At 42.0% G+C, this 12,606-nt stretch overlaps 1 protein-coding gene across 4 annotated transcripts; it reads left to right on the top strand.

The window, feature by feature from the left end:
* Positions 1-1,876: 1,876 nt before the first annotated feature.
* On the top strand, positions 1,877-10,816 carry PNN (pinin, desmosome associated protein). 4 transcript variants are annotated; one of them, XM_006099263.2, is made up of 9 exons: positions 2,672-2,876; positions 3,528-3,599; positions 3,997-4,065; positions 5,076-5,148; positions 5,265-5,359; positions 5,528-5,603; positions 6,826-6,981; positions 7,060-7,198; positions 8,377-10,816. In XM_006099263.2, exons 1-9 carry the CDS (start codon positions 2,764-2,766, stop codon positions 9,747-9,749), a joined length of 2,166 nt encoding a protein of 721 aa, XP_006099325.1. In that variant the 5' UTR covers positions 2,672-2,763; the 3' UTR covers positions 9,750-10,816. The 4 variants fall into 4 exon arrangements, with proteins under 4 accessions (XP_023618683.1, XP_006099325.1, XP_023618681.1 ...); XM_023762915.1 differs by lacking the exons at positions 2,672-2,876; positions 3,528-3,599 and adding an exon at positions 1,877-1,912 and having other exon boundaries at positions 5,076-5,147; positions 5,263-5,359; XM_023762913.1 differs by lacking the exon at positions 3,528-3,599 and having other exon boundaries at positions 2,693-2,876.
* Positions 10,817-12,606: the final 1,790 nt, after the last annotated feature.

The raw sequence follows: 12,606 nt of genomic DNA, 5'->3' as shown, positions 1-12,606 counted from the left end.
CACTTTTCTATTTGGTGTTAGGATCTACTTTTGCAACATCCTCCTGGTTCATGTACTGCCTGCGACATGGGATTGTAATATGGGTCAGAGACCAGGTATGCTCATAATCAGAAAGAAATAGTTATTCATTGATCCTCATCCTTCTTACCTAGCTTTACTTTCGCTTTTTTTTTCAATAGCACTTCTTCCTTTCTAATGCTGGGGTGGAAAAGTTTTCCTTCTAGACCTTCTAGGTTTGTTGGCTGGTTTAATAATTAAGTTGCCTTAGGTTAACAGGAAAATAAATTTAATTTCATGAATTTGGAAGCTCCATAAAAATATGAGACCCCAAAGACAGGCAATTTAGGTTTATATGCTGTCCTGAGCTAGGAACCTGGGGCTTCAAATGGGAGGACAACTCACAGGTAGAAGAGCAGATGTTTGGTAATCAGATGTTTGCCAAGCTATGCAGGCAAGCCTTTCAGATAAAATGTTATCTCTCAGATTATGTACTATAATATTGTACACTTAAAACATATAATCTTATTAACCAATGGCACCAAATAAATTTAATTTTTAAAAAAGAAAGAAAAGTTAACTCTGGTAATATCTCTTTCTGGTCCAGGCCCCCTAACTAAATTACTGTAGGTAGTTAGGGAGTGGTAAAAGTTTTTCTTAAGTCTGCTGGGTCTTAACTGCATTCAGCTCAAAATAATTCATATGCCCAACTGGCACATGTTGGCTTGGCATAGTCTGCTCTCTTTCACTAACATGCTACATAATTTACTGATGTTTGTCCTCTGTCTCCACACTCTTTCTGCTCCCAAGCTCCTTCAGGGAACAGATCTTTTTTGTACACTCATGTATCCAACTTCTTGGAATAGTGGCTGGCACATAATAAGCGCTCACTGGATATTTGTTGAATGAATCAGTATATGAATGATCTTTGCTCCCTGAGTTTATAAACTCCAGAAAAGCAGGAACCACACCTATCTTACTCTAGGATTTATCCTCAGAGCCTAGGTTGCTGCTTCTACATGGGAGGAGCATTTAAAGGTTGGGTGAATTAAGATGGTTACTGGAGTTAAATACAGTTGACTTGCTAATGCTTGGTGCCAGGAGGCTGCCTGCTAACAGATGAAAATGAGAACCCAAAGGTTATTTGTAACATTGTTTGTATGAGAAAATGCTTTCTGAGCTATTTATACACACACACACACACACACACACACACACACACTCTAGAGACCCAGTGCACGAAATTTGTACACTTGGGTGGTCCCTCAGCCCGGCCAGCACCCTCTCGCAGTCCAGGAGCCCTCAGGGGATGTCCGACTGATAGCTTAGGCCTGCTCCCCGTACTCCCCCGCCCCAAGCTGTCAGTCGGACATCCTTGGCACTGCTGGGGAAGCAGGAGCGGCTCCCGCCACCACTGCTGCACTCGCCAGCCGTGGACCCAGCTTCTGGCTGAGTAGTGCTCCCCCTGTGGGAGCACACTGAACACCAGGGGGCAGCTCTTGCATTAAGCATCTGCCCCCTGGTGGTCAGTGTGCATCATAGCGACTGATCATTCCACCATTTGGTCGATTTGCATATTAGCCTTTATATATATAATATATATATATATATATTTTTTTTTTCTGTTGGCAACACAGGTAGAGCAGAACCAGAAGCTGAACAACCATCTCTCTCCCCCACCCCTCTCTCTCTCTCTCACACACACACACATACACACACACACACAAACAATAGCATGGGCTCCCTGGACCCCATCTTAAGCTAACCAGCTCTGGGCCAGGTGTAGAGGCTAATGACTGTCTCATGTCTCGTAGTTGCTTTTTTGTTGTAAAATATCTTGAAGGCCCATCCAAGTCAGATTGCTGGCCCATTCTGGTCCTGGTGGAGGTGGAGGACGTGATAGTTTATTGCTGAGGTAGGATGTCCTTGGGACTTAATTCATATGCTAAGGCTCCTGGCGCTTCTTATACTAAATTAGTATGTCTAATATGCTAAGACTACTGGAGCCTTAGGGTCTGAGCCAACTGATTCGAGGGCTGGCCAGACTAGGGACAGGGACAGTATCCCCAGACTCAGTCTCCTTATCAGGAAAAACGGGCATTTTCTTAAAGCTATTGAGAGGCATAAGGCACGTAAAGCGTTCCACACAGTGTCTTCAAAGTAACTGTTAGCTATTACGTTTAATGACTTTTCCTGTTTCTTCATTCTTTGTTTCCCTCCGCTAATTTTGGTTTAACCTAATGGGGGGGAAAGACTGCTCCCCCCCCCCCCCAACACTCTCTGGGCATGCGCACCAACAGAACAGCCGCACCCTTTCCTAATCACTGATGGGGGTGAGTGGGTGGGTGGGTGAACAGACAAGCCTCCCCACCCACTCTGAGGGGATTAGGAGGCTAAACAGCGTAAATCTCGTCACATGACGGATTAAAAGGGCTGCAAACCTCCGCGCTCCTCCTCTGGAGAGCGAGCCGACGAGCGCGTCCCTCCGAAGACCCAAGGACTCACAATCCCGCCCCGCGACTGCGCCAACAGCGAGCCCGGCCGCCCGCAGCTACCTGTGGGGGGGAGGGCCCGGCTGGCGGACTTCTCATTGGCCCAGCGTCACAAGGCCGGCAGATTCTCCCCCTTCCGGTTGCTGTTGGTTGAAGCCGAAAACTACGCCCACCGTCATTGGCTGAGCCCAGCTGTCAATCCTCCCGCGTCTGGCGGCGCGACACAGCCCGGCGCGGCCTGAGGAGCAGTCTCGAAGCCTGCTGCAGGGAGAAGATGGCGGTCGCAGTGAGAACTTTGCAGGAGCAGCTAGAAAAGGCCAAAGAGAGCCTAAAGAACGTGGATGAGAATATTCGCAAGCTCACCGGGCGGGATCCGAATGACGTGAGGTAAGGGCCGGGTGAGAAATGCGGGCTCCGAGAGGCAGCCATCATCCGGCCGAGGTGAATTGGGGGCGGGGAGGGCGGCCCGCTAGGAGAAGGCTGTTACATCGAGGCCTGTTCCCGGGGCGGCGGTGGAACCCGGTCTTCGGTGAGGTGGGGAGTCTCCAGGGCTCCCGCCGTAGGTCCCCGGGCTCGGGTGCGTGAGGTAGGACCGCGCGGCCTGGGCGCGCCGGCGGCCTCCAGGCCTGTGGGGAGGAAGGCCGGCACCGCCGCTTCCCGCCCTGGCTCTGCAGGCCCCGAGCTGCCGCACCAGGCCCCGCCCCCGCCGACCACCCGCCGGCGCCCGCAGGCCCTCCCGGGACCGGTGGCCGCCCCGCTCCCCGGCGCTCGTCCACGTGCGGCTGCCTCGGGGTGGGCCAAGTTAGGAACCGATTCAAGTGTGTCCGCGCGGTCAGTACGGTGTGTGTGGTATCGGGCTTGAAGGAATGAAAATAAGGAAGTTAAATAGGGCCTCCTGCCCCTTTTCAAACACGCGGATTTGGGACGTCTTTTTGGAGTTTACGTGGTTTTTTTTCCTCACGATGAACCTCCCCCGTGAATGAAATGCATTCGGTGTGTCCACGTGTGATTTTTGCACTGACTGTGACTATCTCGCAGGCCCATCCAAGCCAGATTGCTGGCCCTTTCTGGTCCTGGTGGAGGTAGAGGACGTGGTAGTTTATTGCTGAGGTAAGATTTCCTTTGGACTTCATTCATATGCTAAGACTAACGGGTGCTTTTTACGCTACACGAGCATGTCTTTCTAAGCAAAACTCGTGGTAGGACCAGTGTTAGAAATGTCTGTGTTTAAAGCTGTCATCAGCCGTGGTTTCTTCACGGTTACCTTGTAACTTCATTTATAGGCAAAAACTGGAGCTTGAGGAATATGTTAACTGTACCAGTTTTGTGTAAACTTAATTTGTCCCGGTGGGTTTTTTAAAAAATGCTATGAAAGTATCTTGGAGTGAGTGCCCGTTTAAGGTTGCTGGGATTGGAAAGATACTTAAAAATGTGAATTCTCTTGCTAAATGGCAGTATCGTTTGTCTTAAATTTCAAGTGCTTTCTGTTGGACATTTTTAATTGCAGGCGTGGATTCTCAGATAGTGGAGGAGGACCCCCAGCCAAACAGAGAGACCTTGAAGGGGCAGTCAGTAGGTATGTTGGAACATTGAAGAAAAGGTTCTGAAGGCATAATTATGTTACCTTTTCTGAGGTAGCATACAAATGTAAATACGTAGTAAATACTGTTTGTCGATGAAATAATTACCAGCCTATAGAAAAGTTTTATAAGAGTTTATTTGAGCTTTGGGTATATGCCCAGAAAGCAAAATCTCAACGGATGGAGAAAATGCTTTGGAGAGGGGCAGTTTTGCTACTTATTTTATACATTACAATAAAGGGAGGAGACGTAAGGAGGGATACGGAACCCATTGGTGATAAAGGAGGCTGGAGAAAGCAAAGCAGGGCAATCTCTGGGATTGGGTGAAAAGCAAAATGGCGAGACACGTTATTTTTACACTGGTGGGTACAGGATGGCTAATTAACATTTATGGTGCATAGAGATGGTACGTGGGAACAAGACAGCAGTAACAACGAGGTATTGGGCTGTGCAGCCTGCAGGTGTGCCTTGCAGGGTCTAGAAAAGAATTACTCTGTCACTTCAAAGGTAAGTCATCCCAGGTGCTTACCAGCAACGGACAGAGATCACTTGAGATAAAGATTGACCTTTGCTAAGGAAGCTGTAGGGCCTGGGACAGCCATTGCCTGCACAGATAGGAATTTACAATTAGACCATCCTGTGTGGTTGGTTACTTTTGGTCACTGAGACACGCAGTTTCACTCAAAACTCAGTTTTTCACTAATGATAATAAATATTCCCCAAATGAAGGTTATGAGACAAATAAGATTGAGAACATAGTGAATTTGTGCCACTTTTCTGTCTCATACTGCAAAAACAACCAGTTTGAGAAGGAAAGGAGATCAAAGTCTGGATTGGGCAGTGATGTTATATTTTATTCTTTCACTATTAGAGGAAAAAGTAAAATGGGATGGGGACTGATAGAATGAGGTTTCTGAAAAAGTCCTAGAAAAAGTAATCATTTACTCTAGGTATGCACTTAAGTCAAATTCTGTAGTGGTCATTTAAATTATTTTTCCTATGACAGGCTGGGCGGGGAGCGTCGGACGAGGAGAGAATCACGCCAAGAAAGCGACCCAGAGGATGATGATGTTAAAAAGGTAATTGAGATTAAAAGAAGTTCTTAGAGGATGAATTAGTATTTTCATCTTACAACACTTTAAAGAGTACCACCCATATGCTTGTTAAGTCACTGAGATTTTCTTTTCTACTGTAGCCAGCTTTGCAGTCTTCAGTTGTAGCTACCTCCAAAGAGCGTACACGGAGAGACCTTATCCAGGATCAAAATATGGATGAAAAAGGAAAGCAAAGGTAACTTTTGTGACTTCAGGGTGGGGGGTGGGGAGCTTTTCAGATAATGCAATTTTAAGAAAATTTAAGCATTTGTCCAAGTGGCTATAGTATGTTTCTTTTTAGGAAATGGCAGGTTTAAATGAAGTGGATTTTATTGAAATTAAATTTTCTTTTTCTGTTCTTTAGGAACCGGCGAATATTTGGCTTGTTGATGGGCACCCTTCAGAAATTTAAACAGGAGTCCACTGTCGCTACTGAAAGGGTATTAATGCAATTTTTATTTACTTCCTTTACTTATATTATAAAAAGAAGTTGCTTATGTTTTTAAAAAGAGCCAAAAAGCTCTCCTAAGATTTAATTGCAAGCCTGAAATGGAGCCAAGGAAAAACATAAAACTTTTCTGGAGTTAACTTATCAACCATCAGCCGATCTTTTCTTAAGGTGCTGTGAAGTAATTGAGTGAACTTCCTTGTAAAGAACTGTGGGCTGTGAGTCAGGAGAATGCAAGCTCGATAAGCTCATTTTCTTCAACAAGGAAGTTAAACTCATCATTGGTGCTAGTTCAATAATTCTGATTTTTTTTAGACTTATTTTCACACTTGGGTAGTACTTAGCACTCTAGAAGCAAAAGCATAAAAGTTTACTGCCCTTCACAGTTTATTTAAATGTGTCATCTTTCTAGAAGCTTTTATTTTGCTGAAGGTACAAAATTATGTCTGTAGAGTTGAGCACCCAAGTTACTGCTTCTTAGGGAAGAACTTATATTGGAAAGGGAGAAACAATTCAGTTAATACATACAGCTTGTATGTATTAACTTTACTACAGAATATAAAAGGCTTAAGCATTTTAATGTGTGAATAGTAAGTATTTTTTTAATAGACGGAGAGAAAGTGTGACTAGTTAATTCATTAGGATATCACGTCTGTCGGATTTTTTAAAAAATATTTTTTTATTGATTTCAGAGAGGAAGGGAGAGGGAGAGAGAGAGAAACATCAGTGATGAGAGAGAATCATTGATTGGCTGCCTCCTGCACGCCCCTTACTGGGGATCAAGCCCGCAACCCAGGCATATGCCCTTGACCAGAATCGAACCCGGGACCCTTTAGTCCATAGGCTGACACTCTATCACTGAGCCAGACCAGCTAGGGCTGTCGGATTTTTTTATTCAGAAAGAATAACTGAAGACAGCCTACTTTAAAAGACTTTTTTTGTGGTTAATTTATGAATCTTACCTAAAAGTCATGTTGGAATAGAAGTTACTGATATTATTGGCTAATACTTTAAAATTTAGGTTTTTACATGTGAAAGCTTCAGTCTTCATTTCCTGAGATATTTCAGTCTCAAATGCTAAGTAGTGCTAAGTTTGAATTAGTTGGTACTTTGAATTGCAAATGTGAATCACATATGTAGATAATTTAGTGAAATTGTTATGTTTCACGTAATCGGTATGTAATGAGATCTTAAAGTTCATTATTTATCTTTAGCAAAAGAGACGCCAGGAAATTGAACAAAAACTTGAAGTGCAGGCAGAAGAGGAGAGAAAGCAGGTTGAAAATGAGAGGAGAGAACTATTTGAAGAGAGGCGTGCAAAACAGACAGAACTGCGGCTTTTGGAGCAGAAGGTTGAGCTTGCGCAGCTGGTGAGTGGGTAGTATTTTCAAATTCTAGTATTGATAATCCATGTTTCAAAAGCATTGATCTTTTTACCTTTTCTTTAGCAAGAAGAATGGAATGAGCATAATGCCAAGATAATTAAATATATAAGAACTAAGACAAAGCCCCATTTGTTCTATATTCCCGGAAGAATGTGTCCAGCTACCCAAAAACTAATAGAAGAGTCACAGAGAAAAATGAATGGTAAGTGTATATGAAGAGATCCATTGAACTATTCCTAATGGGTAAGGCAATACACTCATACATGCATATTTTTTTGTTTCCTATAATAGTTGATTAAAAAAATAATATACTAATGTTTTTGAAGTACAGGAGGATCATTTGTTTCAAGATGTAGTTTAACCAGAAACTTTCATATTTTGTAGGTGGTGCTCAATTCATATGTATATTATGCATTTGAGTGAGATGACCTTTTTTTTGCTTGATACTTTTTAGTAGGCAGGCATAAATACAATGAAGCAAAAAAAAGTGAACATAGAACATGAATGTAGTCCATAGAGGGGGAGCACACACAGAAGGGTAGATACTGCTAAGGTGATTAGATGATTTCTAAGGATCAGAAAAATTAATGCATGATGTACCATAAAATTTATTTGAAAGGAAATTTTTTGTCTTTTCTACTAGCATAAAATTAAATAGCAAAAGATTGTCACATAGGCAATATGATGCAACTAATTTGTTTATTTTAATCCTCACCTGAGGCTATTTTTTCCATGGAATTTTAAAGTGGAAGGGGGGAAGGGGAGGAGAGAGAGAAAAACTTCAATGTTGCCTCCCTCATACACCCAACCAGCAGGGCCAGGGATCCAGCCTGCAACCCGGGTACATGCCCCTTGATCAGAAATCGAACCCATGAACCTTCGATGCACAGGCCAACGCTCTAACCACTGAGCAGTGCAGGCTATGGTGATTAATTTCTTGGTTTCCAGTGGATCGTTGCTTTTGTCATTTTATGTGAATTTATAATTACTTATTTGCCATAATTAACTTTTATCATTTTTCCCCCCTTTTTTAATCCTCACCCGAGGATACTTTTCTGTTGATTTTTAGAGAGAGGGAAAGACAGAAATATCAATGTGAGAGAAACACATTGATTGGTTACCTCCTGCACATGCCCTGACCAGGGCCGGGGAGGAGCCTACAACAGAGATATGTGCCCTTGACTGGAATCAAACCCAGGACCCTTTGGTCCACAGGCCAACACTCTATCCACTGAGCCAAACCAGCTAGGACATCATTATTTCTTTACAAAAAGACATTTAGATAAAGCTCAGTGACAAGTTTGTGGCCAGGTGTCAAGTTGTGGCTGAATGTTCTTAATCATAATAAATTTCACACATGTAAATTTTTGTTCTTTATAGCTTTATTTGAAAGTAGACGCATCGAATTTGCAGAACAAATAAATAAAATGGAGGCTAGGCCTAGAAGACAATCAATGAAGGAAAAAGAGCATCAGGTGGTGCGTAATGAAGAACAGAAGGCGGAACAAGAAGAGGGTAAGGTGGCTCAGCGAGAGGAAGAGTTGGAGGAGACAGGTAATCAGCACAATGATGTAGAAATAGAGGAAGCAGGAGAGGAAGAGGAAAAGGAAATAAGTATAGTTCATAGTGATGCAGAGAAAGAACAGGAGGAGGAGGAACAAAAACAGGAAATGGAGGTTAAGATGGAAGAGGAAACTGAGGTAAGGGAAAGTGAGAAGCAGCCAGATAGTCAACCTGAGGAAGTTATGGATGTGCTAGAAATGGTGGAGAGTGTCAAAAATGTAATTGCTGAGCAGGAGGTAATGGAAACCAATCAAGTTGAAAGTGTAGAACCTTCAGAAAATGAAACTAACAAGGAATTGGAGCCAGAAATGGAATTTGAAGTTGAGCCAGAGAAAGAATGTAAGTCTCTTTCTCCTTCGAAAGAGAATGCTAATCCTCTAGAAATGGAAAATGAGCCTGAGGACAAAGAAGAGAAAGAATCTGAGCCCCAACCCGAGCCTATGGCTCTGGCTCAGCCTCAGCCCCAGCCCCTGGCTCAGCCTCAGCCTCAGCTTCAATCTCAGTCCCAACCAGTACTCCAGCCCCAGCCTCTCTCTCAGCCTGAGACTTTGCCATTAGCCGTTGTACAGTCATCACCTCAGGTTATTCAGGAGCAAGGGCATTTACTACCTGAAAGGAAGGAGTTTCCTGTAGGATCTGTAAAAGTCACTGAGGTGACAGTAGAGCCAGTCTTGACAGTACATCCGGAGAGCAAATCCAAAACCAAAACTAGAAGCAGAAGTAGAGGTCGAGCTAGAAATAAAACAAGCAAGAGTAGAAGTCGGAGCAGTAGCAGTAGTAGTTCTAGTAGCAGTTCAACCAGTAGCAGCAGTGGAAGCAGTTCCAGCAGTGGCAGTAGTAGTAGTCGAAGTAGTTCCAGTAGCAGCTCCAGTACAAGTGGCAGCAGCAGCAGAGACAGTAGCAGCAGCTCTAGTAGTAGTAGTGAGAGTAGAAGTCGGAGTAGGGGCCGGGGACATAATAGAGATAGAAAGCACAGAAGGAGCGTGGAACGGAAGCGAAGGGATACATCAGGAGTAGAAAGGAGTCACAAATCTTCAAAAGGAGGCAGTAGTAGAGATACAAAAGGATCAAAGGATAAGAATTCCCGGTCCGACAGAAAGAGGTCTATATCAGAGAGTAGTCGATCAGGCAAAAGATCTTCAAGAAGTGAAAGAGACCGAAAATCAGACAGGAAAGACAAGAGGCGTTAATGGAAGAAGCCAGGCTTTCTTAGCCTATTCTTTGCAGCAGAAGATTTCTTGATGAGTAAAAGGATTACCTTTCCTTGTAAGGAGGATGCTGCCTTAAGAATTGCATGTTGTAAAAATATCTTTTTGGAAAATACAGACTGTTTGTTTACCAGACATTCTTGTACTTTTTGCATAATTTTGTAAGAGTTATTTATCAAAATTATGTGAGGTTCCAAAATATGTAAAAATAATAATAATAAAAAAAGATTAACATCCCTTGTCATCTTTTTTAAATATCCTATTCTCTTCAGTAAGAATCTGTATATTTTAATAGGTAAATCTTTAAGTCTGTTCCCTTCTAATTCTATATCATACTTTGCTTTTGTAGAAATAAATGCTCATTTCTTCCATTAGTTTTGGGATGTTCTCGACACTTGTATAATAAATATCCTCTTGATATCATTTTCAGCCGGTATCATTAGATACCGAACATGATTAGAATGTCTTTAATGGTTTCCGATTTTATTTGCCTTAGACAATTATTTTGTGTTGTCAAAGTCAGATCTTTGCAGCTTTGGGGGGCCATAGTTCTTAAGATGATTTACTATTTTTTCTAATTTCCCTTGTTATTTTTATTCCCATCTCATTTACACCATACATTTGGTATATAAATTAAAACAGTATGATTTGGTTGGCATTTTCTTCACAATTATGGGAACATTTTTTGTCTTCATTGTTTCTTTTGTGATGCGGCATATACATCTGTTAAAATAATCACTTCTTTCCAGGGGAGGGAGGTAGAAAAGTATATTCTAAACTTGGTTTTTTAGTTTGTGGTCTTGTCTTAACTTTTGTGTTGGCTCTAACTGAAACATGCCAATAAGTGTTTTCAAGAATTTTTGTTGAAGTATTGTATGAAAGTTTACAAAATAAAGAAGGTTCATCTACACTTGAATCTGTAAACAAGATAACACAAGTGTACCAAGTGATTATTAACTTTGTTGTTTTATAAATTTGTATGAGTTTGGAGTATCTGTTGCCCATTACATGTGCAAATAAATGTGGCTTAGATTTGTGTGACTGCTTAAGACTAGTACTTGTATTAACTTTTTGATGCTTTATACAAGAGAGCACTTTGGAGTTCATAATTTAACATTGACTATATAGCTTTAGGTTTGACTTTAAACATTCATTATGCCTTCCTTTGACAAGTAAATGGTAATAAAATGTCCACAGGCATTTCCAGCATTGTATAAATGTAAGTGAACAGGTTAAAGGAAAGAACTCTAAAATATCCTTTCTTGGAGTACTAAATAAGCAGTAAATGAACAGAACTCCAAATGTGGGGCTAGCTAGCTACCTGCATCCCTGGGCCTGTTTTATCCAAGAATAGCTTCATTGGGGATTTTAATACTCTCCAGCAGTAAGTAGTTCCCCCTTATCTGTGAGGGATATGTCCCAAGGCACCCAGTGGATGCCTGGAACATGGATGGTATCAAACCCTATGTATACTATGGTTTTATCCTAGGGCAGTGGTCGGCAAACTAAGTCAACAGAGCCAAATATCAACAGTACAACGATTGAAATTTCTTTTGAGAGCCACATTTTTTAAACTTAAACTGTATAGGTAGGTACATTGTTACTAACTTAATTAGGGTACTCCTAAGCTGGCCTTTGCTAAAAACGTCCTCAATCTGATTGAGGTACGTTCACTGAGGTCAACCCCTTCCAACTTTCCCATCCACACGTGTATACTTGTTTCATCTATCCTTTGTCACCGGCGCGTGATTTGCAGACGTGACTAGCACTAACCACTGCACGATGAGACTGCTGACTGACTGGCTCACTCAACTTGTGCATGAATCGTGCCTGCCTCCTCTGCGCTGCGTATCCCATCACCCGACCGACCCCCCCCCCCCCGCCACTTCAAAATAGACTCGCCCAGGCCGAAAAACGACTTCTGTGCATGGGCCACGAAGTTTCAATTGCAGTGTAGGTGCGAGACCGCACGTGGTATTTAATGGAAGAGCCACACTCAAGGGGCCAAAGAGCTGCATGGGGCTCGCAAGCCGTGGTTTGCCGACCACTGTCCTAGGGAAACAAAAAGTTAGGCATGTTAAGAAATTACCAGTAATACAAACAATATAATAAAAGGTTATATGAATGTGATGACTAGTTTCAGGGTATCCTCAATTAATCTCAATTGCAGGTAACACCATGGGTGGGGGGGCTACTGTACAAATTTTTTCCTGTGCCAGGATGAGGAAAAGATAACCACTTAAAAGGGATGACAAACTTCATTGGCCAGTGTGGCTCAGTTTGGGCATCCATCCCATACACCAAAAGGTTGCCTGTTCAATTCCTAGTCAGGGCAGCCTATCACTTTCCCATCATTGTTTCTCCCTGTCCCTTCTCTCAATAAAATCATTTAAAAGAAGGGTTACGTATTTTAAAGTTCTTATTTTATGAATAAAAAATAATTTTATGTAATATCCTTTGTATAAGTTAAATTTTGTTCACTCGTGTTTTTCTGCAAAATTTGAACAATTTTCATGGTACTTATAGAAAAGACTAGTTTTGGCTTTAAGCGCAGTTGTTGCGAGTGGTGGTGATGGTATAAGGCATGGGGGAGAAACGTTTTGCTGATGTATATAGAAATAATTCTAATTTTACTTGTGCATTTATAAATTAGAAACTTTCATTTTTAATTGAGTTTATTTGTTTTTATTTCCAATTAATGCTTTTCTGTAGAAGTGAAATTTTATGGAAATCAGAGAACTATATTATACTTACAAAGAAAGATCAGATATAAGTAATGTTAGAATGTAAAAGTAGGAACAGTTTACTGTTGAGGGAGGCAGGGATATTAGAGGTTATA

The sequence above is a fragment of the Myotis lucifugus genome, unplaced genomic scaffold (genome assembly GCF_000147115.1).
Source record: "Myotis lucifugus unplaced genomic scaffold, Myoluc2.0 scaffold_268, whole genome shotgun sequence".
Taxonomy (NCBI): domain Eukaryota; kingdom Metazoa; phylum Chordata; class Mammalia; order Chiroptera; family Vespertilionidae; genus Myotis; species Myotis lucifugus.
This window is presented reverse-complemented; position numbering and strand designations above follow the sequence as displayed.

Bases quoted from the DNA above. Each gene is read 5' to 3' on its own strand.
- PNN (XM_006099263.2), top strand. From the start codon at position 2,764: ATGGCGGTCGCAGTGAGAACTTTGCAGGAGCAGCTAGAAAAGGCCAAA. The intron at 3,600-3,996 runs GTAAGATTTCCT...TTTTAATTGCAG, and splicing joins CGTGGTAGTTTATTGCTGAG to GCGTGGATTCTCAGATAGTG. The intron at 4,066-5,075 runs GTATGTTGGAAC...TTCCTATGACAG, and splicing joins CTTGAAGGGGCAGTCAGTAG to GCTGGGCGGGGAGCGTCGGA.